The sequence below is a fragment of the Ictidomys tridecemlineatus genome, chromosome 8, assembly GCF_052094955.1.
Source record: "Ictidomys tridecemlineatus isolate mIctTri1 chromosome 8, mIctTri1.hap1, whole genome shotgun sequence".
Taxonomy (NCBI): domain Eukaryota; kingdom Metazoa; phylum Chordata; class Mammalia; order Rodentia; family Sciuridae; genus Ictidomys; species Ictidomys tridecemlineatus.
Genome location: NC_135484.1, coordinates 2,436,798 through 2,464,783, shown reverse-complemented (window position 1 = coordinate 2,464,783; position 27,986 = coordinate 2,436,798). Strand labels below are relative to the sequence as shown.

The window sequence follows — 27,986 nt, the reverse complement described above, 5'->3', positions numbered from 1 at the left end:
AGGTAAGTCCTCAGGGAGAGAGAAAGATCTTACCCACAAGACAGTAAACACACAGGGAGGCGGTGGTTTCAAAAGGAGACATCGGTGAGTTTATCAATGGTTATTAAGTATGTAGATTAACTCAGGGCGGTAGACCAGGATGAGGTTAAGGCTGTCAGCAGCGAGGACGAGTCTTGGGATGAGAACTCAGACGTCTCCATAGACAGAAAGACGCAGCCAAGAGAGTCGGCTTTCTCCAGGGCGAAGCGCGGCTAGAGCCGGGTCTCCCTCTGGTCTCTCCCTCTGGTCTCTACCCTGCTCCCCACACCACCTCGGGTGATCTTCTCCCCCAATTTTCCAATAATTCTGGGTTAGTTGTCATTTGTTTCCTGGCAAAATCTGGACCAGAGAGACCCCACACTTTGGGACGATGGTGGCCTGGCCCCTCTGGCTCTGAAGCTCCCATGCTCTGCCCCAAGACAGGCTCTCCTCCTGCCCTCTGCATGGCTCTGCTGGCCGGGACCCCGGGCTGCCGCTGGCTGCCGGCCGCTGTGTGGCTGGGGTCTGGAAGGCAGGGCCAGGTGGCAGCCCACAGGCAGGCCCGAGGCAGACCTCTCCGCCTGCCCCACTCTGCGGGCTGCCTCCAGGGAGGGCAAGGGCTGCGGTCTTCTTTCTCCTGTGGCACTGCTGGGCCTGGCACAGACCAAAACTCAACAGTGAGAGTCCACGGAGCCCCCCAGGCGGGCGGAGGGCTGCAGCTCTGGTCTCAGTGTGGCATCCACCGCGTCCATGCTGAGCTGAACCCCTACAAACAGAGCTCTAGTCGTAACTGCAGAAAGTGGGGCTCTGTAAAGACCCACAATGGTACAGTCCCATGGGGGTCCTTTCCTGCCTCCTGCTAAACACAAAGTCCCCTCCTGAGATACACGCCGCCGCCTCGGAGCTGGCCTGGTTTCCAGCCTCCCACCGGCTGTCTCTCTGACATCACTCTGTGTTTAGAGCCAGCACTTCGGCTCAGATGAGTCCAGCCACAGGACCCCGTGGTGGCGTGGTCCTCTGCGGGAACGGCCTGCCTGTGGGCAGAAAGGTGGCGCTGCACCTCAGCAGAAGGCAGCCCGCCTTTGCTAACGTGTGCCCACCCCAGCTGCAGCTGCCATGAGACAGGAAATCCACACAGCTGTCCCGGCTCAGTGACGAGGAGGAACAGAGGCTCCAGGACTCCCCACATGGAGGGGCAACCTCTCTGAAGCTCAGGAGAGACCTGGCCAGACACCCGCCAACCCAACACGCAGATGTCTCTGTGCACACTTGGATTCTGTCTGCGGCTCAGCTGTGTCCTTCACCCGTCCCTGGACAACTGGCCCCAGAGCCCCAGCCATGCAGACCCACCTCCAGGGGAGCAGGCCACGCGCTGGGCACACTCGCCACACAGCACGGGGTTCCCACCTGGCCTACGTGGGGAAAGGTCGTGAATGAACAAAATCTGCCAGTTTAAAAACCACATCCGGCGGGTACAACACAGGTCTGTGATTCTGAGGAATGGCAGGCCCTGGGGCCAGGAGACGCCTGCTCAGGGGACTACTGCTACGAGGAGGGACGTGCCACTCCACTTAGGGCCATGTAGGAAGCCCAGGGCAGGAGGAGAGCTAGCAGGAGGGAGCAGGAGGGAGCTCAGGAGAAGCCTTGGGCTTTGTGGGGTGTCCTCTCTATGAGGCCCCTGGGGGCGTCCTCCTGGGGCTCAGACAGGGAAATGGATGTGTCCCCCCCGCAAGCCCTGGATGTGCACTGGGTCCGACCTCAGGCTGAGCCTGCCTTCCCTCCTGAACCCTATTCCTCACCTCCACCTGGGCACTTGGCCTTTATTTTCAGTCTTGCAGAGAATATGCTGAGCTTTGTAAGTCTTTGGGGAAAGACGAGGTGTTAATTCTCCCTACACGTGATGTTCTCTTAATAAAGCACGCGCTCACAGGAGAAGCCGTCCCCAGGGTGAAACAGACCCAAGTGCTGGGACTGGCCTTGTGTGCTGCCTGTGCTTCTGGGTCTAGCCCTGCCTCTTAAGTGATCAGGGTTCAGCATTCTTAACCCCCAACGTGGATAGAGGCAACTTTCACTCACCTTATGAAGTCACTGCAAGTGTTGTTTGAGGACTTACTTTAAAGTGAAACACAACTTCCCTAGACTTTATTTTCACGTGCAAAGATCTACAAACATAAGAATATTAAGCATAAACCTGTAAATAACTAAGCATATACCCCTTAGAGCTGTGCCCAGACACCAGAAAATCGGAACACGTCTCCTCACACAGGAAAAGCTGTGTGCACCTAGTTGGAAAGTCAGTTCTTTGAAAAAGGTTAAGACTCACAAACCAAGTCTCCTTGGGTGTGCAGTGACTTTTCAAAGGGTATTTGATACTTTCCCTTTTTTAAAAGAGGTATGCAACATAGGATTAGAAGTAATTCTCTGATAAGCCCCAGAAACAGATGGAGGTGCTCTCACACTTTGGACTGTGGACAGACTCGTTCTTACTGCAGGTGGCAGAAAATGCATGTGGTTTGTTAGCTTGAAAATGGGCAAATCTGGGGGCAAGAGAGGGGAGCCAGTGTCCACTGGGGACAGGGTCTTAGTTTGGGAGATGAGGTTCTAAGTGTGGACGATAGTGATGGCCGCAGTGTGGCTGTGCTTAATGGCCCTGAACTGGACACATAAAAATGACTACAATGGCACATCCTGTGTGTATATTTTAGCAAAGTAGCAAATCATTTTTAAAAAGCAAACAGAATTTTTAAAGGTAAACTGCTAGATAGTAATGAGTCGATTCTCTCCACCTAGAAACCAGCCTCTCGGTGAGCACCACCTGTCACCACCTCTGCCACCGTTTCTTCTTTTACTTCTAAACTTGCAGGACTGCGTCACCTGCCTGTGTGTGGGAAAAGGCCACTGAAGAACACGATCAAGTTTACCGAGGCTCCAACACAGCCCAAACCAGAGAGCGGACGAGGAAGAGAGCCTGCACAGACACCCCGCTCTGCGGGAGCACCTGCAGCCTGCCCCCTGGCACACCTGCCGCCTGGCACGCCTGCCCCTGGCACACCTGCCCCTGGCACACCTTCCCCCTGGCACACCTGCCCCCTGGCATGGCTGCCCCCTGGCACACCTGCCCCCTGGAACGCCTGCCCCCTGGCACGCCTGCTGCCTGGCACACCTGCCCCCTGGCACACCTGCCGCCTGGCACACCTGCCCCCTGGCACACCTGCCCCCTGGAACGCCTGCCCCCTGGCACGCCTGCCGCCTGGCACGCCTGCCCCCTGGCACACCTGCCCATCTAAGGGGCATTAGAGCGCTCTGCCCAGAAGTCGGTGTCCCTCCTCTCCTGGGCCCTCCTGGCTGAGCCCTCTCAGCTAGCCAGTCCCTGCAGGGGTGAAAGGCGCTCCCAGGCCGCTCTCTTACCTTTCTGAGAAACAGCTTCTGCAGCTTTCTGTGCGGCAGCCCCGTCATCCTGTCTGTCAAGGGCCAGGGCACTGGCTCCACTGGCGTGTGGCTGGAGCCATTCTGCCCACGGTGGCCGCCTCTTCCTTTATCACCTCCCTCAGCATGGCCAGCTGGTCACCAGGCAGCCAGCGCCCGGCACCTGGCACCTCTCTCCTCCCTCCCCCTCTCCCCTCCCTCCCCCTCGCCCCTCCCTCCCCCTCCCCCCTCTCTCGGAGCCAGAGGCCCCCACCCTGCAGGGAGGTGGAGGTGCTCCCTGCAGACAAACCCAGTTCTCTGAACTCTGAAAGAAAGGGGAAAGCCAGGAGAGAGCAGCCCCCAGGCGGCCCGTCCTCGGCTCTAAGTGCAGACCTACTTACGCTCCTCTGAATCCTAACAGGGTTAGTGCGACATCTGGCAGAGCCCACCGAGCTGCAGACGCACAGGGAACTATCATCTGAGAAAGGCTGTCCGAGGCCGGGAGTGCCCGCAGGGAGCCTCCCCACACGCACCCCTACGTGTGCAGAGAGAAGGTAGATAAAACGGTGGGCAACCTACCACCCCTGATTATGCAAGGATGGTGTTAGCACTGGCTCTGGCTTGTACCCTGCATCAGGTGGCCTCCTTCACCCGACCCCGCCACACAGACACGCACACGCGCGTGCACACACCCTGTCTTAGGACGACCGTGGCCACAGAGGGAAATTCCTGCTTTCACCATGTCTTAACTGCTTCCAGCTGCTGACAGTGGACCCCTGGGGAAGGGAAGTTGGGCAGACACACGCTCTGCCTTCCTCAACAACCCCTGTCTCTTGTCCTGTCCGGTGCTGGGCAATTCCTGCTCGTCACAGTCCTGGACCTCCTTTGTCACACCATCAGTGGCTGAACCCAGCTCCAGTTCTAGTCCTTCCCTACAGTCATTCACACCCCCTCTGAGAAGGCCTGCACCTCGGAACGCTGGGATCACCTCTTCCAGGGACACGTGGAGCGTCCGCTCACACCCTGAGCCACGGTTGAAGGCCAAGCACCCGCCTCAGGCAGATGGTGCCCCTCCTTGGGGCTCCCAGATGCCTGGAGGTTGAGTTCTGTTCAGAGCCAGTGTGTGACACCCTGCAGGCCCAGGGACTCAGGAGCCTGAGGCAGGAGGACAGCAACTTCAAGGCCAGCCTGGGCAAGGCAGCAAGATCTGTCTCAGAAATAAAAACTGGGGTGTAGCTCAACGGTAGAGCATCCCGGGGTTCAATCCCCAGTGCTGGGAGAAAAACATGTATTTTCACTATTTGTGACCTATTCAACCCCTTAGAAAACAGGCTGATCTCACGTGTGCAAGTGGTACACATGGTCACAGCACTGTCCCCTGGCCGTGGGTATCCGCAGAGAGGGGAGTGGGTTTACTTTGGTGCACAACATACTAAAATTAAAGGCTTCTTAGGAAATGACCTCCATGTCACCTTCTGAGGGTTTATATCTGCTGTAACACCCCAAAGAAGGAGCCGGAGTGAAGCCCAACATGTCTCCACAGTGACAGACATGGAGACTGCCACCCAGGGAGCAGACACTGCCAGGCGGGGACACCTCAGTGCAGACTCAGGTCTGGGTCAGACTCGGGGCTTTGAGCTCTTTCGTTCCTGGGAACTCGCGTGGCTTAGATGAGCTCCAGTCCTGGGGCAGCCTGAAGCGCTCAGCCGCGGGCGTGGGCCTTTCCTGCCGCACCCCTTTTGCTCAGATGCTGGGAGCAGAAGGCCCCCGGCGACTCTTCTCCCCACTTCTCAAGCCCTGACTTGGGAAATGTGAGAAGGGAAAGCAGAGGGGCAGGTGGGGGCTGGAGGGACCCACAGGATCAGGGCTCGTAGCTGCATTCCCAGCTCCCGGTGCCACTCGGTCAGAAGGTCCCTGACAGTTAACAGGTGGTCCCCAGGACTTGGTGCCTTTGAAGGTGCATGAGCCAAGCAGACGGGCCTGTGATCTCCGGGCACGACAGAGCTGGCGGCTTTGTGGCAGCAGCCTCTCATTTTAATGGGACGTAATTGCGGGCGGATGTAAGTTTGTGGATGGGATGGTGCCATGGTGAACCCCACGCAGTGGCCATTCCTTCTGTACTGCGGGAGCTGCCAAGTGACCTGGGCCTATTCATCTCCAGCCACGTTTTAAAGAAATCATTGTCAAAAACAGCTCCTTGTTTGTCAGCCACCGCATTAAAGGACTTGCTATTGTCACATGGGCATCCACACTCCAGCAACAGAATCACAATGGTCCCCCTGAGGCCCGGGGAGTCAACCACCACGGCTCCAGGATGGCCCGCCAGCCACCACGCTGAGCCTGCAAATGGGCCATGTCTTCCTGCCACCCACAGCGCTGTGTCTCCACACCTCGGGCCACTTGGTGTCACCCCAGACCTGTGCTGAGGACAATGCCATTGTGGTCAGCCAGGGCAGACCAGCCAGCGGGACCACAGGGCCACGGGCCCCTGTGGGGAAGGACGGGCATGGCGTGGCACCTCCTCCGGCCACCAGCAAGGTGAGGCCAGCCTCCCCCACGCTCTCCTTCCTACCCTCCTCCTCGTGGGACACACTGGAGTGTCCACTCATCCCTGTGCCACAGTTGAAGGCCGTCCTCCTCCACCACTGCCCCTGGGAGTCCCACCCAGAGCCAACAGGTGTGCAGTGTGGCAGGAAGATCACGCAAGCCCCCAGCACATCCCGGCAGGTGGAGGGCATCTGTCCAGCGAGAGCACCCTGGGAAAGGGCCTCCTCTCAGCCAGAGCAGGTCCGTCACGCAGGGCCACGTGCCCGGGCAGGAAGCAGGCCCAGGGCACTACGGTGTGTGGCCAGGAGCATGAATGAGCAATGTCCGCAGGGCGCTCAGAAACGTGAGGGACACTGGGCAAGGCTTCGTGAAAGGAGAGCGAAGACAGCGCTGAGCAGGACGTTTCGCTCTGGGAAACAGCTCGGGGATCAGAGCGGCCAGACCGTCCCCCTCCTGTGCGGGCAGAGCACCGGGAAGCACTCACACATCAGGAGGCCGTCCAGGGCACAAGCCAGGCTCCAGAGCCCGGGTACAACCAGAGACGTGCCTGTGCTCCGACCCTGACGGGGAGGAAGGACCCAGCATCCTTCTCGGGGTTTCCCAGAATCGTGGCTGCGTGACTTGGTCTTCCCTGCACACCTGCCGTCAAACACTGAGTCAGAGTCGGGCCCTGTGCCCAGGGGTTGGCTCCCAGAGCCCTGGCAGATACCAACTCCCAAGGACACAGGCCTCTGACAGAATTTTCACGTGACCTCCACAATGCTCCTGTGGATCCTAAGTCACCTGCAGGTCACTTGCGACCCTGACGCAGGTGAGCGCCACGTAAGCCCATCAGGCCGTGCGTGCCAGTCCAGGGCCGTTGCCTCCTTGGATGTTTTTGGTCCCCACCCATGGCATCTGTGGATGTGGAAGCCACAGGTACAGAGGGCTGCCTAGGAATGCCATGGCCCAGTCGTGACATTCCCACGAACTTTGGGAAAGCAGGTTTGTGGTGATCCTGTTTGTCTAGAAGTAATGGAAAGTGCTGAGAGTTCCAAAAGTGGTGTCTGCCTGTGTGCGGCTCTGACCCCAGGCCACCCACGCTTCCTCTTAGACCATCTTATCACACTACTCCCCAACTCCGAGGACTCTGAGTTAGCGAGGGCACCGCTCCCACTGGGCAAGGGAGCATGGAGAGAAGTGTGCTAGGCCCTTGCACAGGGGCAGGGAAGGGCCTTGGTCAATAGACAGTGACAGGTGAAGAAAGGAGCCCAGGGAGGGAGCAAGAGGAAGGTGGGAAGAACCTGACAGCCAAAGCTGAGAGAGGAGCCTCTCTGTGTTGGTCAGCTTTCTGGCACTATAACAAAGCGCCTGAGATAATCAACTTAAAAAGAAGGAAAGGTTTATTTTGGCTCATAATTGCAGAGGTTTCAGTATATGATCTCTTGGCTCCATTGCCTTTGGGCCCAGGGCAAGGCAGCACGTCATGGCAGGAACACATGGTAAAGGAGGCTGCTCACCTCATGGTGGCCAGGAAGCAAAGAGAGACAGAAGAGGGCCGGGGCCCATATCCCAACCAGGGCACGCCCTAGTGACCCAACTTCCTCCACTGGGCACCCCCTGCTGAAGGTTCCACCACCACCCAGCAGAGCTACCTGTGCCCAGGGCTTCAGCACTTGGCCTAGGGGTGGCCTGGATCCAGTCACAGCACACTCCACAGGAGGGGTCAGGGAGGGCTCGGTGCAGATGGGCCAGGGAGAGCCAGGACCCTGGTGCCGGGCCCAGCAGTGCGGAGCTGCTCTCCTCTCTGTCCTCGGGCAGTTCAGGTGGGAAAGATTGGACCATGGTGAGGAAAGAGGGAGTCAGCTGGAGAGAAGGGCAGGCAATGCCCCAGGGCAGAAGGGACAGAGCAGCTGTGGGTAGAAGGTGCTGCAGGCCAGGAGGCCGCCCGTCCAGTGACTGAGGTGCAGGAGCCCTGGAGTGTGCTTCCCTAATCATGGGGCCTGATGCCGACACGGTGAGCCACCCCAGAGTCTTGCTCACTACCACGGACAAGGCTGTGTCACCGGGCTGAGGCCTGCAGCCCCAGGCACACCTGTGTCCACACCAGGGTCCGTGGACACACCACGCTGCTCTGTGTCACACGGCCACTCTCACAGCACATCTGTCTGTGCACGCACGGGCTTCCATGTATGTGTGCAAACACGTGTGCGAGGAAAGAACAGAGAGCCCAGGACATCGGGAAGCTTCCCCTGAGTGGTCTTCTCTCCAGTGGACACGCATGCTGCCGGCCAGCCCTGACCCGGACCACACAGCCCAGGGGAAGGACAGGCTGTGCAGACTCGGGGCTCCAGGCAGGGACTCCTGACTGTGGGCAGCCAGGACTGTAACGAAGGGCAGGAGAGGGACCCTTGGAGAGAAGGCGGTCAACACGGTGGAAGCCCATGGAAAGAACCACAGCACCATCGCACTGCAGGCCATGGAGCTGGGGGCTGCCACGGGCCTGTGAAATAACTCCCTGGACAAGCCGTGACTCAGGCCAGGCTCTGCAGCGCCCCGAGCCCAAGAGGGCTCACCGTGTCACCAGGCTGCAGCTTGGCAGGCGCGTCCACAGCCGCCCTGGGGCTTGGCAGGACCCTCCAGGCCAGGCCTCCCACCTGCTGCCCGTGACGCTGCGTCCCCACGGCAGCAGGTGCTCACGTCTGGCTCAGCGCGCAGAGCTCACCGGGGCTGGGTGGGGGCCGAGGCGACGGTGCATGCTGACCCCAGTGAGCTGGGCCATGCACGTCCACTCCTCCAGCTCTCTCCTACCCCAGGATTTAGGAAGTCTGGCCTAAACCAAGCAGGACGTCAGGCTGCCTTGGGAAGAGTCCAGACAGCAGGCCGCCTGCTCCCTAGGCCTGAGGCTCACACTGCCCTTCAGCTGGGCAGCCGAGTGGTGCGGGCTCTGGCCATCTGCTCTTCCCATGGAAGGGAGTGGGGTGCGCTGTCCTCCCACCTCACTGTCCCCCCTCCTGCTTTGTGAGGTCATGTCCTAGGGCTGGGCTGTGACAGAGATTCAGGAGCACTGCAGGCTCGGGCAGAAGGTCTCCTGTGGGTGGCTGCGGGAGCCGTCGCCACAGCTTTAGGTCACCTTGGTGAGTTGTGGCAACTTGGTCAGTGAGCGGGGGAGCCCTCTACCCTTGTCTTGAAGAGCAGAGGCCTCGACGGAGACTCTAGTGCCACCTGCCCCGCAGCCTGGCCCTGTGCCTGCAGGGCCACCCTAATGCTCCCGGGTGAGGAGCGCCTCGCCTGAGTTGCCGAACTACGGTTACTGAACCCGAAGCTCAAACCTCTTTGGAAATTACAGAAAAGCACCCGGAAGAAAAGAGGAGTCCCTGGAACTCGAGGGGAGCCCGCGGGTGGGCGTCTCTCTCTCCCCAGGGTCTCTAAGCCTGTGCTATGGCTTATGGGGGGCTGGGCGGTGGCCAGAGCAAATGACATAAACCAGGGTCAACAGTTTCCCTGAAGTTGATGCCCAGGTGTTCTCCAGGCGTCCCAAAGGAGGGGAAAGTCTGGCTTTAAAGAAAGGATCTTCCTGACTCTGAACACACTACCCAGTGCCCCCCGGGCCTGCTGCGGCGCCCACAGACCTCCAGGCCCCTCTCACCCGAGCACAGGAATGGCGCTGCGTTTCCCTCTGGCCACGGCTCATGGACGGAACACAGAAACCACCGAGACATCGTCTCTGCTTGCCGGTGCGGTACCTCTGCCGGCTGCCACCCGGTTCCAGAAGCGTCCCTCAGAGCCCCCCTGCCCCAGAGGTCCTCACCCACCGGGGGGCCCCCACCACCCGGCGCCCCTCCCTGCCCGTCCACACGTGAGCTGCCTCCGCTCGGCAATCCAAGCCACGTCCCCAGGTGGGAGTGGACCTGGAGCCCTGGTCAGAGCTGGCCCGGGCAAGGGCTTCTGCATGAACAGCAGCGTAGCGGAGACTCCCTTCTAAGAACCGACTGAGAAACCAGGTTGTGCTTTATCCCCAAGCTTCAGCTACCACCTCCACATCACAAAACCCAAGGAAAACCAGAGGCGTCGGCCACTGCCAGCATCCCGGGCCCAGGAGTCAGGAAGAGGCCAGGAAGGACGAGGGGGAGAGGGAAACCGAAACCGCTCGGATCCTTGCGCAGGGAGAGGAGCTGGCATGGCTGGGGGAAGACGGTGGGAAAAGGTCTGTGACAGCAGTGCTGCACCCTGGCCCAGCGTCCTGTGGCCTGGCCTCCACCCTCTGTGGCCTCCACCGGCACGGGTCCAGGACGGGCGTTTCCCCAGCGCCCCGCTCCTCAGCAGCAGCGACGAGGCTCTGTGTAGCTTCTAAAGGATTCGGCCCAGGTGCTGTCTGCATCCCACTGCGAATCAAGGGTCTGGCAGAAGGGCCAACTGCTGCACAGCCACTAGGATTCGAGCTCAGCACACGCCCACACGTGGGCACACACCTGCTGACGGGCGTGGTGTCCAGGGGTCAGGCCCGCTCTGTGTCCTCACGACAAACCTTACAGTTATTTCCATTATCCTACCCAAGGCCCTCCTTGTCCCTCCATCCTTGACCTAAGGCCAGGTGACAGTGATGGAGAGTGGCCACGTCCCTGCGGGTCACACAGTGGGAAGTGCGTGCTTTCTTCTGGGTCCACCGGATCCACAGGTCACTGAAGAGCATGGCTCTATGATGGGGGCACGTGTGTTCGCCCCACGGCAGGGAGGAAGGAGGAGGAATCCAGGACGCTTCCTTAGCAGAATGCCCAGGCCCTCACATCTGACCAAGGTGGGTCCAGGGACAGAGGAAGGCACTCTCCCTCTGGAATCCTAAACTTCTTTGTCTCTTTTCTAAAATTTCTTTCTATGAATCCAAGAAAATAAACAATGAAATCAAGATAGGAAAGGGGAAGGTCAATTAGCTCTCAAACTGGAGGCAACTTGCAGGGTTTACTAGGAAAAGCACCCAGGAGACCTGCCGTCGTCTGCCGGGCAGCAGCGGTGCCCTGGGCCTGGAGAAGCAGCGCCTTGCTGTCCAGGCCCCGGGCACCTGTGCAGGCCCAGCGCCTGCCTCCTGGGGCCCTGAGGGAGCCCTGCAGTCCTGTGGTGGTAGAATACTCGTGGCCTGAGCTCTCACCGTCTTGTTGGAAACACTCATGGAGAGGGCGCGGGAGGGAGAGTGTGAAGCCATGGTCAGTGCAGGGGGACCAAGTCTCCACTGAAGCCACTGCCCCTTGCTCCCCTTCACACCCGTCGCAGTGCCTCAGGGTAGTGCCACCTTGGGGCTGATTGGTGGGCTTTTCCTTCTGAACCCAAGGCCTTGCACATGCTGGGCAAGCGCTCTGCCACTGAGCTGCACCCCCAGACTCAAGTCTGTGGGTTTCACCCTAAACCTAAGGGACTCCTGCCCGTCGAGCTCAGGGTGACCCTGAAAGCGTGGCCCAGTCCCTTGGGGCTTACAGGGAGAAGAGCATCTGGCTGCAACGTCAGACTCCTCCTGTGCCTGGCCCAGGGTGAGCTGGAGGTGCAGCCTGAGGGTCCAATTCCACCACCGCCCCCAAGGACAACGCCTGGAAGGAGCCATGGTCCCCGCAGGTCCCAGCAGCACCCGCACCAACCATCTTCTGCAAACCCATGATCCTTGCCCACAGACCCATCCCGATCCCTTGGCCCGTGCTGATTTCTATGACCAGGAAATGGGGGAATCAATACCAGAACTCCTTCCCATGAGTGTGCCTAGGCCGAGCGTGGACGCGATGATACACATACAACAGAACTCGGAATTCCCAAAGAAACGCAGGTCCGCCCACGGCTGCATGAAGCCTTCTAAGATGCACCATCTACAGCTTCAGCAGCTGTTTCTTTCCTGAACAGGTCACGAACTGGAAAGCTGTTCTGAAAAGTGACTGGAAGTCATGATGAAGAGCGTAGGAGCGCACTGGTTCCGTTTCTCCCACCACGACGCACCTTCTCTTCTGACTTCATTTACATTAGGGTGCCGCCCAGCCTAGCATCCAGGCATTTGCTAGCCCCTTAGATAAAGATACCCAGAACCACCTTGAACGCGTACACAGCCAGGCATCTGCTGTCACCACCGCGCTACTGCTGGCTCAGATTTCACGGCTGGTGAGGACGCCCAGTCCTGCGTGGTGATGACGTCAAGACTCGCATTTAGCCGGTCGGTGTTAGGTTGTTAGTAGAAACACGTTCAGACCCCAACAGGTGCTGGGCACGTCTGCAGAGCCCGAGGCCCTGGCTTCCAGTTCAGCAACCGCACTGTAGGACCGTCCCCCAGGTTTGGGCTGCGTCGGTCCACCAGGCCTGCCTTGGCCACCCTCCTTCCCTGCAGAGAACCCGTGGCCAGGCAGCCCCTTGCAGGTAGAGGTACCTTCTCAGAGGCCTTTTATTTCAAAAAGGACGCCAACCATGCCAGCAAAGCAGGCCGCTCAGGGTGTTAGCGGAGACCGACCAGCCAGCGGAGTCCCCCCGCCTGAGCGCAGGGTACGCCTCCTGGCCCTCTTGATTATGGGCCAGACGGTTAGGAACAAACATAGCCTTAGAGCTTTCGTACTTGGGACGGGACGATTAAAACCTGAAAGTTGGGTGGGGGTAGCTGAGGGAAGAGCGCGTGCCCAGTACATGCAAGGCCCTGGGTCACGCCGAAAAAAATAAAAACTAAAAGTAGAAACCAGAGAGCCGATCAAAACATGGCAGAAACCCATCCTGATCTAAAAAATCCACGTTGGGCCTAAAAGGCTCCTGTTGAGAACCTTGTCCACCCCAGCACCAGGTCTGAGCCGGGTGGGCCAGCTTGCCTGGCCGCCCACCCGATGGCAGCTTGCTGGGAGGCGCAGGGGAGACGATTTTGCGTTGTTTTTGTTTGTTTTTCTTTTTGTACTGGGGATTGAAATGTGGGCGCTCTACCGTCAAGCTACACCGACAGCCTTTTCAATTTTATTTTGAGACAAGGTCTCTCTAAGTTGCCCAGGCTGGTCTCCAACCTGGGATCCTCCCGCCTCAGCTTCTTGAGTCACTGGGATCACGGGCCTGTGCCGCGGTGCCTGGCTGCGAGATGGGGGTCTTAAAGGAATATTGCACATGAGAGCACTCCAAGGCCACCCCAGTGACTCCAAATACGACTCCCAGGCCAGGCCTGGCAGGACGAGAGTCCCATTGGTCCACAGCAGACCCTGCAGTGCCCAGGCCCACGCCTGCCCTTGGGCTGCCCCCGAGCGCCGAGTGTCCAGGGGGGACCATGCCAAATCCCACTTTGCCAGAAGCGGCCCATGGCCACTCTGGCTGGACTCTAGGTCTGAAGCAGCCAGGGGATTGAGAAAGACCTCACGGGAGCCTTCCTCAGGGAGGGCTCTCACCACCTGGAGGAGACACGCGTGAACTCTGCTCACCTCTGTGGCCGCGGCTGGCTGCGTCTCTGCCGAGGTCCCGTCCCCTTTGCCCTGGAAAAGCAGAAGGAGGAGAAAGCACCCGTGAGTCTCGGAGCGTCTGCGGCACGTGGCTTCCCCTAGCAGCAGTGCGCCGGTACCGACCTTGCATGCCGCCTTCTTGTGTCTGAACATTAGTCTCCACATGCCTTTGAGCGACTGGGGGTCCTGGTCCAGTGTGGGGAAGCTCTCCAGAGAGAGACCTGATACAGAGGGGAACTCGCAGCGTTTGTGCAACTTTTAAAACCACCGGAGGAAGTGACGATGTCCCCATCACCGACCTCAAACTCAACTGAAAAAAGATGCTGTCTAATCTGGGGGGCAGCAAGCACCCGGCCACCTGCATCGTCACCGCAGAGCAGGGAGGACTCTAAGGTCACTTCCACACTCCTGTGGCATCCAGGGTGATTCTCCAGTGACTTTGAGGGTAAATTTAACCTGTTGTGTGCTAGCACAGGCCTAGGGAGGACCCCAGTCACAGTCCCCACCCGGGGCACATCCCCCACACCTCTCTCCTTTGAGCCTCTCTGGCTGAATGACGGGAGGTGATCTGGAGATGTCCTCAGTGCTCAGGACGGAAGTCTCACCTGCCCTGGGTGCAGGGCCTCTCCCTGTGCGCTAGCCCTCTGCTGGAGCTCGCGGTCGCCAACAGCCAGAGGCGCAGAACAACCCAGAACTTAGTCCACGTCCTGTCCTCCCTGCTGAGGGCTGGGGCTCCAATGTCTGAGAGCGGGTTCTGGACGAAGCCGGAGGACCCGGGGGCCTTGACACACCTCTGCTGTCTCAGGCTGCCCTGGGTGGTCACCCACACCATGGACTTTGGTCCATGTGCTGTTAGAGAAGGAGCTCAGGAATCCACCACGAGAGGCCCGAGCCTTGCTGGTGACGGTCCTCAGCCTCAGCCCTAGTCTTCCCACACAGCTGACACGCAGACGCTTTATCAGCATGTCCTCCATGTCTCCACACCAGGTCTAGGCCTTGGCCACTAGCTCTCGTCTTGGGAGCACACTGGAACCATCCGGAAGCTGACAAGTTCCCAGCCCAGACCCATGAACGCCCTGGGGACAAATCTAGACCACCGCACGGGGAGCCTTCCAGCTGCATACCTGACCCCCAGGTTGAGTCACTGCTGGGCCTGTTTGTCCTCTGTGTCCCCTCCCCGGGTGACGCCTACCAAGCTCCGCAGCTCAGTCTCTGCTGCTGGTTTCCCGTGGTGCACCTGCGAGGTGCTGGGTGGGCCCCAGGAGCCACACGGGGCTCGCCAGCTGCCCTTCTCCTTCCTGGAGACCCTTCCCTTTCTGCTCTAGTCCAGATGCCCCTCTGGCAGGCGCCCCGTCTCCGCCAGTCATGTCCCCGGCTCCTGCCTGCCTGAGGTGACACGAAACCCCAGGCCAGCAAGGGCCATCCAGGGTGCCGGGGGCCGGCAGCCTGTGCCCGTGGCCTAAGAGCCGCTGTGTGCAGCCTGCACCTCAGACACCCCTGCATGGGGGAGAAGCCACACAGTGTGGGAGAAGCAGACCCTTGGGAACAGCTTTTCTCAATGGCACGTGCCACCTGCTCACGTCAGTGCGAGTGGGTTTCTGTGACTACACGACGTGGCTGGGACCCAACGCAGAAGTCGGGGCCGTCCAACGCACACAAAGAACACGCAACGGGGACCCCAGCGGCACCGGTGCTGCACTCTCCCGCCACCTCCCAGCCACGGCCAACCACCAGCACCCAGCCTGTCTGCGGGGGGAACCCACTGGGCTGGGCAAACGGGGCGAACTCGGCTCGGTGCCCCAGAGGACAGGTCTCCAGGGCCCCCACCTCGGTCAGCACTGCGGATGACGGGATCACACGGGGGGTTAGGGTGCAGCAGTCCCCACCTCCAGCCTCCAGCCTGGCCCCTCCTGGGAAGCTGGTGTGCTTCCCACAGGGCCAGGCCCAGGGTGGGGGACTGGGACAGCAAAATGCCTGCTTCTCTTGCCCCAGGGCATGAGTGGAGAGGAAGTCCCTCCCAGATCCCTCCTTCTGGGAGCCTCTGTAGGGAGGTGGGCTGTCAGAAGAGGGTCCTGTGTATCTTCCATCAGCGGGGGTCAGAGCCCTGCGGGAAACCCCAACTCCTGACACAGCCCAGTCGGTCCCTCTTCCCTGCTCACACCGGTACAGGCCCACACGCTGGAGAGCGTCAGAATCCGTTTAGTGTGGCTTTAATGTCGTTGCGGTTGGTGAGGTGACACGGGACTTCTTGTACAAATGACTGTACTCCAGGCATGAAGAGACTTGTCAACTCATGAAGAGACTTGTCAACTCACGGGAGTTGTGGGGGGAGGACAAGAAGACAGCCCAGCAAACATTCTGGTGTGTCAGAAATTTCTAGACAAATGATCAGCAGCCATTTTGGAAACAAAACATGGACGTGGGTCATGTCCTGCAATGTGGAAGCCAAGCCGAGCAGCTTGGGACTCTGGTCTGGATGACTGAGCCGACCCCACTCCTCCAGTCCTTTATTGTGGCCTTTGGTGCTCTGACCAGGCAGTTCTCAGTGCAGAAGGGGCCGGCCCCTCACTCCGTCTTGCGTCCCTGCTTGCAGGGTGATGAGGACCCTGGAGACGGTGCCCTTCCTCCTACTGCCCATCTGGACGGCCACAGGCACGCCGCTGCTGGAATCGACTCAGGGGCTCTCCTAGGTGGAATGGGCACCTGGGTCTAGGCAAGTGCCACACCTGACTCTTGGTGGTGGTGGCTGGAGGCCTGGCGTGGCCGTTCTTACCCACGGAGGTGCACAGCGTGTCAGCGCTGGTGCTCAGGGAGGCGTGGCCCGCCACTCCACGCCCACTCTGGAGCACCACGCTGGTGAACCTGCCCGAGACACACTGCCGGGGACCAGGCACTCGGCCCCTAGCTGCCCACCAGGCACCAGAGCTCCGCAACCACTCAACCACCCAGGCTCCGTGTCCTCGTTCGCAGGGTTGAGGTGAGACAGAGCCTGCATCCAGGTGTTGGAGCAAGGAATGGGCAGGAACGAGGGGGCCCCAGCAGTGTGGGATGGGCCAGGACGCAGGGCGAGGGGCTTCCAAGTCACAGCAGCAGGCCCTCCCAGGCCCCCGGCCCTCTTTGAATGGAGCCAGGCCTCAAGGCTGCGAGGCCCTTCTTTGGGAGACTGGCCAGGTGCTTCCTGCCTGTGCTCTCCTCGGGCTCCTCATGTGGACGAATGGTTGGAGAGGGTCTGCGCTGCCATCACGCCTGACTCCCAGGTCGGGCCTGTGAGGACAGGGGCACGGCAGAGCAGTAGAGGTGGTACACAGGGCCGAGTGGCCCGGGCCCGTGCTCAGCAGCATCAAAGTTCTAGTTCTTACAAATAATTGGGCCATGAAATTAATTTTAAGTTTCTGTTCTTTTGAAATCATTGAGAATTACCCAGATGATGAGCTGAAACTGCTGGGTGCACCCAGACGTGGGGGTCGGGTGGATTCTTTGGGCCCCTCCCCTGAAAACTGTGCATCTTCCCTGGATCGCCAGGACCTCACTCCCAGGTCCACCGTCAGCCTTCGTTTTCTAAGCACCCACATGCCTCTTTCTCAGGTTCGCCACGAGGTGTCAGCAGAGGACGCAGTGAGGGACCCTGCAGGGGTGGCCCAGGGAACGGGAAGCTGGTTACTTCCCACAAGGCAGCCTCTGGTCTCCAGGGCACACCTGTGTGCACCTGGACAGTGGTGACACGGAGGAGGAAAGCGGGTGCCGTGTCCTCGACCCCTGCCTCAGGTCCCCTCCTCTCCCCTGGCTGCGACCCTGCCGCGACCCTGCCGCGACCCTGCCAGCTGCGTTTGGAATCGACTTGAAGGGCCACAAGCTTGACGCTGTGGCTTCAACAAGGAGTGACCTCTCTGCAGACATCTGCAGGCCTCGGGGTCCAGCCCGAGAGTCGTTTCTGGATGACACCTGGTGACGAGCAGGGGACAGCCTGCACTCGGGGACTTCAAGAGCTTGGGGTGGGAGACAGCTACAGTGTGGGGGCAAACGAGGACAGAGAGTGTTCCCCAGAGGGGACAGATGGCCAGGGCAGCAGCCTGGGACCCGGAAGGCGAGGGCCAGAGGGACAGCAGAAGCCGGGCAGCCTGGCTGGCTGTTTGGACGAGGGCATGAGTGACCCCGGCACACAGCCAGCAGAGAGGAGCCAGGAACAGGGCCTTCGCAGAGAGCAGCCCTGCTCGCCCCCCCCCCCCACCCCCGGTCCCCAACAACAAGGCGGGAGCCCCGCTCCAGCAGTCAGAGGACCCGAGAGCCCCTAACCCAACAGGGAAGCTGGCCGGATAGCTGAGCTGCGAGAAGGGTGGGCCCAGAGGGCCAAGGAAGGGGAGGGCAGAGAGGGGCTGCCCTGGGGACATTTTCTGTTTCTGTGACCTTCCGATTTAGGGTTTTGTTTGCAATGTTTGTTATTAAGATGGATTTCACCTAACAGTAACCATCCTAAAGTACGACGGGCCAGGGTGCAGCCCGTGGTGGAGCACTGGCCTAGCAAGCTGGGGCCCTGGGTTTCATCCCCGGCACCACGGAACAAATGCACAAGTAGACAGGAAGGCAGCCCTTGGTGCAGCCACAGGCACTGTCACCACCTAATCGCAAACGCCATCAGCCAGAAAAGCCCCCCCCCGGGCCCCCACAACCTGAGGAGGAGGATGGGAGCTACGGTGGTCACTCCTGCTCGAGTGCGTGCATGTCATACCCGCCGGAGGCAACGCTTCCCTGCAGACAGAGACCAGTGTCAGGAGGCTGGGGAGACACTGGCCTGTGGCCACAGGTTGATGGGTGACACACAGGAGGTCAGCCAGCCCGGAGAGCAATTTGCTGACAGCAAGCAAACCTGAGAACGTGCCGCTCATGGCCCATCGGCTTCCTTTAAGGCTCAGGACCAAAGAGAGTGACCCTCGTGTGTGCGCCCTCGCTGCTCCCTGGAAGGAGAACGGAAGGATCAACTGGCCGTTCTCATACCCACCTAGCTCTCAGGTGAATGGGCTGAACGGCGGGGTCAGCACAAAGAGACCTCAAAACTGAACGGAGCTGTTTCAGAGTAGGTTTGGGGCTGGGGCGTGGTCTAGAAGGGGCACACTTGCCCCGTGTACAAGCAAGCCACAGAAGAAAAGAGGTGTGTCTCAAGGGCACAGTCAGGGTCCATCCAGAGGGAATTTAAAATGCACCTGTCATTACAGACAGAGACGCTCTCAGGTCGAATTATATCCTACAAAAGTCACACGCCCAAGCCCTAGCTGCCAGTACCCGGAAGGTCACTGTCCCTGGAGATGGGGTCTAGAAAGAGCGGCCATGTTGGTGAGGTCATGAGGGTGGGCTGGAGGGGCCATGTTGGTGAGGTCATGAGGGTGGGCTGGGTTCCAACAACTGAGTCCTAATGAGAAGAGGAAGGAGACCCCCTGATGGGTCCAGCCCCACCACACCTTGGTCTGTAACGTCCAGCCTCCTGGGCCAAGGGACAGTGCTGTCTAGCCTGTGATCGGCCCAGTCTGAAGCCCTGGCAAACTAGTCCACCGCGGAAGCCAAAGATCCCATCCTGAGCCCACCCAACGCAGCCAGAGCCGGGTTAAACACCCACTGAGGGTTTACGCTACGGGAGGAGCTGGCCTTGAAGAATCCCAGACCCCGCGTCTCTCGGGGTTATTTTATGGCACCTAACATGCTAGCTGTAGCCTTCATCTTTATACAGAACTTAGAGGGGGACCGGGCAGGAAGAGTGTCTCCCAAGTGGCTTTGCCATCAGCCTGGGCGGGTCTGCAGAGGGGGACCTGTTTCAGTCAGCTTTCTCCCTGCTGTGACTGAGAGACCCGCCAGCACAATGGTGGGGGAGTTGAGGAGGGCTCACAGACTCGGGGGTCTTGGTCCGTAAACGCAGACCCCGCTCCTGGGGCTCCAGGTGAGGCTGAACAAGGCTGTGGAGGAGTGTGGCGGAGGGAAGCGGCTCACACAGTGATCAGGAGCAGAGAGAGACTCCGCTCCAGACACAAATACGACCCCAAGGCCACGTGCCCAGTGCCCACTCCTCCAGCCACACCCACCTGCCGCCAGTCACCACTCAGTCCCGCCTGGTGACTGATTCACCCATTGGGTTAAGGCCCTCACAGCCCAGACTTTCTCCTCGGAACCTTCTGGCATTCTCTCCCACGTGGGCTCTGGGGACTCCTCACATCCTAACCCTACAGGGCAGCCTGATGTCTGCGCCTCTCAGCACCTAGGCAGAGCCCCCAGCCAGCCCATGAAAACCACCCAGGGCGACCTCAGAGCCCGGCTAATGCGAATCCAGCCCTCCACTCATTTTGTGACTTTCTACCACAAAGAGCCTGTTAACTAGCTGTCACAGAATCCTGCTAGAACCTGGAGCTCCTCTCTAGCCCCTCCGACTAGCCTAGGGAACAGGGACGCTGGCCTCCACCAGGAGACCACTCCTCCAGCTGAAAGATGGAACCTCTGGGGCCCTTTCTCTGCACCTCATCTTGTGAAGGTTGTCACTTTAGAGAGGCCTGTTGGTGACGTTCCTATTAAGTAACCCCTTCCCAGGCAAACGCTGTGGGTCCCAGAGGCTGGCACAGGACTGTTGGCCCCGTAAACAGGTTCAACTTAGGCAGAGGCCAAGCAGCCCGAGAACTTTCCAAGGACAGAGCCGTCCTGGTGTGGAGACGGCATCTGGGAGACTCAGCAGGAGCTCAGCTGGGGCTGGGGAGCAGGTGGTTCAGAGCCCAGCGGGCAGCTCTTCCTTGGACCAGGCTGTGACCCGACTCCCTGCTATTGTCACTTTGGTGGTAGCCCTTTGTTGTGGGACTGGGCTGGGCACTGCTGATGCTTAGCAGCATCCCCGCCCTGACCCACTGGACACCCAAACCTGCCTCCCTGACCCACAGTCCAGCTACGAGCACTCAAGTGTCTCCAGACATGGTCAAATGTCCCCGGGGGCAGGACAGTCACCCCTGGGCAAGAACCAACTGAGCTTTCAGAAGCAAGACCCCAGGTCCCCAAGGTTCCAGCAGCTGGTGAGGACTGAGGGCTGGGGACTCTGTGCAGGAGCCAGAGCCACACCCAGGCTGCCACACCAGGCGTAGCTGTGCCCCAGTGCAGGGTGGACACCCAGACACCGTGTGGTGGCCAAGGTGAGAGCCACTGGCTCCAAGGCCTGCACAGCCAGGCTGGCCTTCCTGAATCCCCTGGGCACAGCAGGCCTGCTCCAAGCCTGAAGCTGTGGGTGAGCTGGGAGGACCGAGGGCCAGGGCAGAGCTGGACACGCCTGAGCTGGGAGCCGCCTCCCAGGCCCAGTTACCTCAGCCAGCATAAACCAGGAAGGCAGGCCGGGAGCGGGCAGCAGGGACGCTGAGAACATGCCATGGACTTTACTAGAGAATTTACTCGGCAGACGCTTCTTCTCCTGCCCAGGGGAAGAGACAAGGCAGCGAAGGATTGGGTCAGCTCACTCTCAGCCCACTGGACTCCTTTGGTCCCTTTGGAATTGATGTGTCCACGTGGCTGGGCCCTGGGGCCCAGCTGTTGGCTGTAACAGCAGTCCAGGCGTGCCGTGAGGTGTTTCTTGGATGTGACCAACACCTCAGTCAGTGGTCTGGGCAAAGCCAGCTGCCCTGCACGGAGTGGTGGGCCTCAGGTAAGCAGTTGACAGGCCTTGGGAGAAAAGACAAATCCCTCCATGAGGATGGAGCCCTGCCACCAGGTGGCCTCTGGACTTGAACAGCAGCGCCACTGGAACCCTCCACCTGCTCCTCTGCCCAGCGGGTTTCAGATTTGCCAGCCCATCCCCAAGGACAATTACTAAAATAAGCAACTCTGTCCACAGATAGAAAGGTGCGCATGCGTGCAGAAATCTCTGTCCATCTGTTTGTCTCTGGGCACTTCCTCTTGGCTCTGCCTCCTTAGAGAATGTGACCCTGTGCACACTCTGAAATGAGAAGCGCCCTTCATGACTAAAGTCTCAATCGCCTGTCCTCACCCTCCCCAGGAGCTACGAGGGCGCTGAGAGCCGCAGACATGAGAGCATTCGAGAGCCCAGGTGGAGGCCGGGTTCTCCTGCAGAGACGTGCGGGACGGGACGGGACGGTGTGCTGGGGATGCCCGGCAGGGGACCACTCTGGGAATCTGCATGCTCCTGAGGAGGAGCTGGGTGTGGACGCCCCAGGGACCCGGCCAGGACAGAGGCCTGCCAGGACCCAGGCACAGCGGGCAGAGGCATTGTGTCAGCCCCAGCCCAGGCCAGCAACAGCCCCAGAAATACGCAGGGAAGAGTGAGGATGGCCAGCCTGCTGCCCCCAAGGCCGGGCCTTCCATGCAGGCTGGTGGTGTGGTCCCAGGGGACAGCCTCCCAGGCCCAGGAGGGAAGAGACAGGGCAGAGGGGCAGGCTGCAGAGGGCAGATGGACGTGGGCCAGCACTGTCAGGAAACCTGAGCACAGGAGGAGGAGGCTGGAGTCTCCTTGACCCGGAACACTGGCCTCCCTGGACCACTGGAAAGGCCTCTCTGGGTGTGGCTAGGGGCAGCTGCTCAGGTCGGGGACAGGCGGTGTGAAGTCTGGGGTGTCCTGTGGTTGCTGGCACAACCACCTCCTGGATAGTCCCTAAGGAGCAACATCTATGCATCGTCAGGGCCGCTTTCTGGAAGAACAAGGGAGTTTATAAGGTTCCCCACCCAGAGCAGGGCAGAGCGCCCTCAGACGGCCACAGCAGGCCGGCCTCAGGCTGACTTCCCAAGCCCTAAGCTGGAGAGGGAAGGACGGCACTCCCAGTAAATGTCATTCAGCCTTTAGCAACAGGTGGCACCTGGGTATGCCCAGGCACTTGTCCCCAAACGACTTTAAAAAATGCATTTGTCCAATAAGCCCCAGGTCGCAGCACAGAACTAAAGGAAGGAGAATTCACACAATGACATTAGTGGACAGAAAGCCACCAGTTAAACAGTGGGTGGGAGTGACAGTAGTTGGCTGCAAGCACATGACTCAACTGATTATTGAAGCAGAAAAGACAAATCACTTAAGAATGATGACCATGGAGAACACGGAACCAACAAAGCCAAGTGTGGGGACAGCGGGAGGATTGTCCAGGGCCTCCTTCTTCCCGTCCACTTCCGACAGCGCTCCGTCACAGGGACAGAAACGAACATGCCAAGGCTATTGCTTTAAGAAGACGGTAGGCTCCGTGTCAGTGGAAGGGGGAAGTGCTAGGGACCATCATCCACATGGCCAGAGAAAGAAAGCAGAAGTGAATCACACCCTGCTGGCTTGGGGGCAGTTTTTCAGTCAGGAGTAGTTTGGTTCCTGCTTTGTGCTTAATTTCTGTCGTTTTTACCAGTCAATCGCTACTTCCCAGTGTGACCACTAGAGGGCAGAAAGGAGAAGCTGCCCGAGACCTGGTCAAAGGGTTTCACCCAGCGAGAGTAAAGGGTCCAACTGGGAGTCCTGATTCACGAAAATGGGGCCTCTCCGCGGTGCTGAAAACTCCAACCACGAATCCATGTGCTCTTCTTAAAATGACCTAAAATACCATTTTACACAAGGCAAGGTGAAAATGCTTATGTAAACATATACAGATTCTTTGTCCCAATAACTTCTGAAAGTTTACCCCAAGACAAAGATGGATGTACCCAGACGTTAACCATAGAGATCTCTTCCATGATGAAAAACAGAAATTTACCCAAATATTCCAGAATAAAGGATTCTACAAATAAAGAATGGTATGTGATGGAAAACTATGGTCGTTGAAGATCAGGATCTCAAAATTTTAGAATTTGGGGAAGTTGTGAAATGTTAAAAGTGCATTTTAGCAAGCATGATGCAATACTGGTGGATCATATCAGAACCACCTGTGGACAGTGGGCACAGACACTGACCCAGGGGCAGGTGTGAGGACACAGACAGGGAGAAAGTCGGAGGGCCACGGCAGGCACCTCACCCTTCAGAGTGGCTCTTGGGTCTGCTTCACTGAGGGAGATTTAAATGTTTATCCTTTTCCATATCTGAGTTATTTTCTATGTTGTACTCTATTTACTCCCTGGGAAAAGCCACACATGTCACATGTATTTAAAACTAAAGGAGACCCTCTCTGGCTGTCAGTGTTTAAACCCTCCTTGGGTATGCATGTGCTGAGAGTTGACAGAGGGAAAAATCTTGAACCTCAACTGTATTGTTATTTATTGTGCATTTACATTAAAGTTATTTTCCTATTATAAGGATAATAAGATTTTTAAAAAAGAAAACTGTAGTCTCCAAAATGACGGCAGCTTCTGCTCCGACCTGTAAGACGCAGATGCTGGCCCCAGAGGGCGCTGTGACCCTGTGGCTCCTTCTTGGGGGCTTCCTGCAGCGGCTGCGGCCTTCCCAGCAGAGTCCTGAGCCCTCCAGGCTGCCTGAAGGACTCAGGGTTTCAGTGTGCAGCAGGTGACCGCAGATGGGGTCCCTGCAGTCTCTGCGGTTGCCAAGCTGGGTAACGGGGACAGTCAGGTGAAGAAGACCAAGCCTCCTGGAGTCCTCTGGGGACAGACGCTGCTGGCCTCCAGGCCGACTCTGGGCCACGCGTGGGCCCCAGGGCACTCAGGCACACCCGGAGATGGGGGGTCCCACGCGGAGTGGTGCTGCGGGGCTGAATGAGACGGGTCCCCAGCAGGGAAAGACACAACGCTGCCTTGTGAGGAGACGGGAGCCACACCTGCTGCCTCAGGGCCCAGGAGGGTCTGCAGGAAGGGGTCTGAGCTCCAAAAGGCACAGAAAGGAGCCTTCTCCAAACTCCACTCTCTGACCCAAAGCTGAGGCTCCCCAGAAACGAGGATAGAATCCCTCTGCAGCCACCTTCCCTTCAGGGGACAGACCAGAGCAAGCCTGCCCAACACTGGGTGTACAAAGCCACCGGTGCCTACAGACACATTGTCACTCTCACTCCCGGTTGCCCTAAACCTCTTGGCCTTTCCTCAAGAACCCCCTGACCCTCCCACTGGAGCCTCTGTCACCCCCTCGCTTTCCCTGCCCCAACTCTAGCCGCCCCTGATTCACCAGCACTGAGCTCTCTCAAGTGCACTCCTGCTCACCTGTAAACAACTGCTCTGCCTGAGCTGGCTCTTGTCCGTTTGATTTGCAGGCCCCGGTACTGAACCTACAAGGGTAGAGAGCTTTCCTCCCCTGCTCTGTAGTTCGCTCTCCAGGAAGAGCCAGGAAGGCAGTTCACAGGGTGAGTCACAAGCCAACAGCCACTGCACACATCTACCCGCCTGGACCAGGAGGTGGCACCGAGGATGGAGACACAGTCCTGGGTGGAAACAATCACCGTCCTGAGGACGGGCCTGCTGTGTGTCCCGTCCACTCCCTGGGCACACGGAGGACGGGAGTGCCACGAAGGGACGGCATCGGGCTCCAGCGCACTTTTGAACATGGTGCCATGACGGCTGTTTTATTTTAGGGGGAAAAGCAATGTGAAGAAGCCGTCGAGGAATTTTAAGCTCAGAGGTGAGCGACGGGAGCAACTGTCTGCAGAGAGAGCTGGATTCCAGCTGCTCTGACGGGTGGGAGCAGGAGAAGGGGTCAAGACAAGCACGGAGGTAAAGGACCCGACGGCGCAGGACACTGGGTGGGCCACAGTGGAACACCGTGGGACCGTGGGCCTCACCTCATGCCCCCATGGGAGGCTGGGCCAGCGGAGCAGCGGTCAAACCGGGCAGCACTGACCTGGTGACTTGCACGTTTCCCACCAGGCACAGCACTCAAAGCAGACAGTACCCTCTGAACCACAGATTTTCAAACCCAGCTCTTCAGGCACCCTCCCGGCCGCGAGGGACGGCTCGTCTCCATGACAGCTCCTCCTGAGCCGTGTTCTGCTCACCCTCTACGGTATCGAGAGCCTGGGTCCAGGATGAGCTGCAGGTGGCCTCAGACACAGGGACACCACCACCACCCAAAACAGGGGCCACTGAGCACCCAGGCCTGTCTGCAGGAGCCCTGGGCATCACAAAATGGGCAGCTCAGGGTCTGAAGTCCAGGACCCAAGCAAGGGAAGTGGATCTGTCAAACTCCGGAGTCCTGGTGCCCAAGATCGGCATTCCCCAGCATCCCAAGTCAGGCCCGTGGCAGCTCAGCCTGTCTGCACCCAGCCGTGCCCAGGTGTGGGCGGGCTCAGACCTGCGGAGCCCAGGCCTGCCCTGGGAGATGGCGTTCTCCCCTGATGTGGCCTGGGCAGGGGTCAGCATGGGCTGGAGACCTAAGGGGGACATGCATGGGTGCTTCCGGCATGGTTATCTGTCAGCTCCGGATCCTGCCTCTGTCCTAAAGCGACCAGCTAAGAACCCCTCTGGCCACTGTCCGCTGCCACCTGCACAGACTCCGTTTCCCTGTCACTCTGCGTGTCCTCGGGTGCAGGCCTCCCAGGGGGAGCCCGTGGAAAACCTAGCGGCTGCACCGCGCCCCAGGGCTCCTGCAGACAGTCCGGGTACTCTGTGCCTGTTTTAGGCGGCGGTGGTGTTCCTGCGTCTGAGGCCACCTCTAACGCATCCTACCAACCCACTGCCCCACTCACTGGTCTTTATCCAAAAGAACTCAGATCAGCAGACTGCAGTGACACGGTCCACAGGAGCCAAGCTATGGCGCCAGCTGGGGGCCGTCAACAGGCAAATGGGTTAAGGAAACGTGGTGTGGGTGCAGGATGGAGTCCGCCCAGCCCTAGAGAGGACTGGAATTGTGGCACCCCTGGTGATGGCTGCAGCTGGAGATCGTCACGCAAAGTGGCCAGCCAGGCTGGAAAGCCAAGGCTGGGAAGTCTTCTCCCGCAGGGAGAAAAGCGGGTGGGTGCAGATCTCACAAAACAGGGGAGATGAGCAGAGTGGAGGGGGCTCCGTGGGAAGGCGGGGCACAGGACAGGGGGAGTGCAGAAGGAATCTGACAATATGGCAGACAGAGGGGTGGAGCCCACCCTCACGTGAGTCTGGAAAGCACCAATAAAAAACCAATAAATTAATAAAGGAAGATGGCATAGCGGGGGAGGGGAAGGGGGCGGGAGGGAGAAACGGCAGGGCCCTGGAGACTGAAAGGGGGCAGATGACTTCCAGGCACCTGTGACTTTGTCAAGATGGACCCCACTGTTGTGTGTGACCATGATGCACAGATACGAGCATTCAGAACAGAAAGAAAGGCCGGTGAGGCTCAGTGGTAGAGCACTTGGCCAGCATGCCTGGGGTCCTGGTTCAATGCCCATTACAATAAAAAAACCTATTAATCAAAAACAAGATATTTTTAAATAAATAAGAAAAAGAAAAGAATTACAACAATCTCAAGTTATTTCTTGGTATCCACCTAGAAGGAGTTTAAACAGCCAAGTGACATGATCACAGCCAATCCTCTCCCATTCCTTTTTCACTCCCTTTCATGTTTCCTAGACAACTTGCTTCAGGTCACAATCAAGATGACACTGGTGCTGGGGGCTTCCTGCTGGGGGGCACCCACAGACCCAGCCTGGGGAGGGCCCTCGCGTCAGCACATGGGTCAAATATCTGGCAAATTTTACCTTTTATATTTAATTTAATCAGTAAAAAAACTTGTTTCAACTTTCACTGATTATATAGTATTAATCATCATGATGGGCACTGTCATGGATACACACACACACACACACACACATGATTTTAAATCAATAAGAATATCAAATGTCTGAGGGCAAAAACTAGAATTCTGAGAAATCAAATTAAATTCATAAGTTTTTTTCCTCTGTATGAATGGTTCATACCTTAGCAGAGGAAAGCAGTTTAGAGGAAATATTTAACAGACTCAAAGGAGTGTGTTTCAAACAGCTGGAAGAACAGCTGCAGAGAACATTTTGCATTTTTTGAATATCTTCCTGGGACATCAGCAGAGGGAGAAGGAGAAGGACCTCATCTTAATTAGCTGCCGTGGCCTTTGCTTTCATTTATTCACACAAGAAAAACCCGGGAAAGTGGGCCACGGGAAGCAGGTTTTGGAACTCGAGCAGGCTTAGGATGCTGGGAAGGCCTCTGTGCTCAGAGCGAGCGGCAGGAGTGCCCTGGCACCGCCAAGCCGCGTGGCGCTGCCTGCGGACGCTCAGGGAGGTGGAGGACGTCGCACAGGGCACCCCTGGCTGGTGTGCGCAGGGCAGCCAGCTGGCCAGCGAGCAGCCAACTGCAGGACAAAATCAGCCAGAGTGGAGTTTCCCCACTGGTTCAAAGCTTGTCGATCACTAAGAAATACAGAAGATCAGACAAGCCACCTACGAATAAGAACAAAATAACTTACTCAAATGTTCCCGTGTTAATTGCTATTAAATTGTGGTTGCTATCTTTAAAATGACAATCTCTGTGATTAAGGGATACACAGTAAATAATATAAAATGATGAAAGGAGACCGATTAGAAAGACTTTTTTAAAGTAAATTGATTTTATGTCATTTATTTTAACCAATACTCTTGAAACACTTGGTGCAAAATCTCTCTTTAGAGGCATCTTTGACCCTGAGATTGTGCAAACTAATTGGGATCTAAGGGAAAAAAATTCAAAAACAAGACTGAGAAATCATTTTGCACTTTTTCAAAACTTTCCTCCAGATGGAAAATCAAA

The 27,986-nt window shown here is 58.3% G+C and overlaps 1 protein-coding gene across 5 annotated transcripts in view; it reads right to left on the bottom strand.

Moving 5' to 3' along the window:
* The window catches only part of Rps6ka2 (ribosomal protein S6 kinase A2), a 290,124-nt gene that overhangs the window by 222,617 nt on the left and 39,521 nt on the right, over window positions 1–27,986 (bottom strand). For 3 of the 5 annotated variants that reach the window (XM_040283560.2, XM_040283561.2, XM_040283562.2), the window contains exon 4: window positions 13,365–13,415. The exons of 1 other annotated variant lie outside the window; for it this stretch is intronic. In XM_040283560.2, the coding sequence (XP_040139494.1) occupies window positions 13,365–13,415 (51 nt within the window). Of the gene's footprint in view, window positions 1–3,426; window positions 3,575–13,364; window positions 13,416–27,986 lie in introns of those variants that run through there. One more of the 5 variants, XM_078018757.1, reaches the window with a different exon arrangement.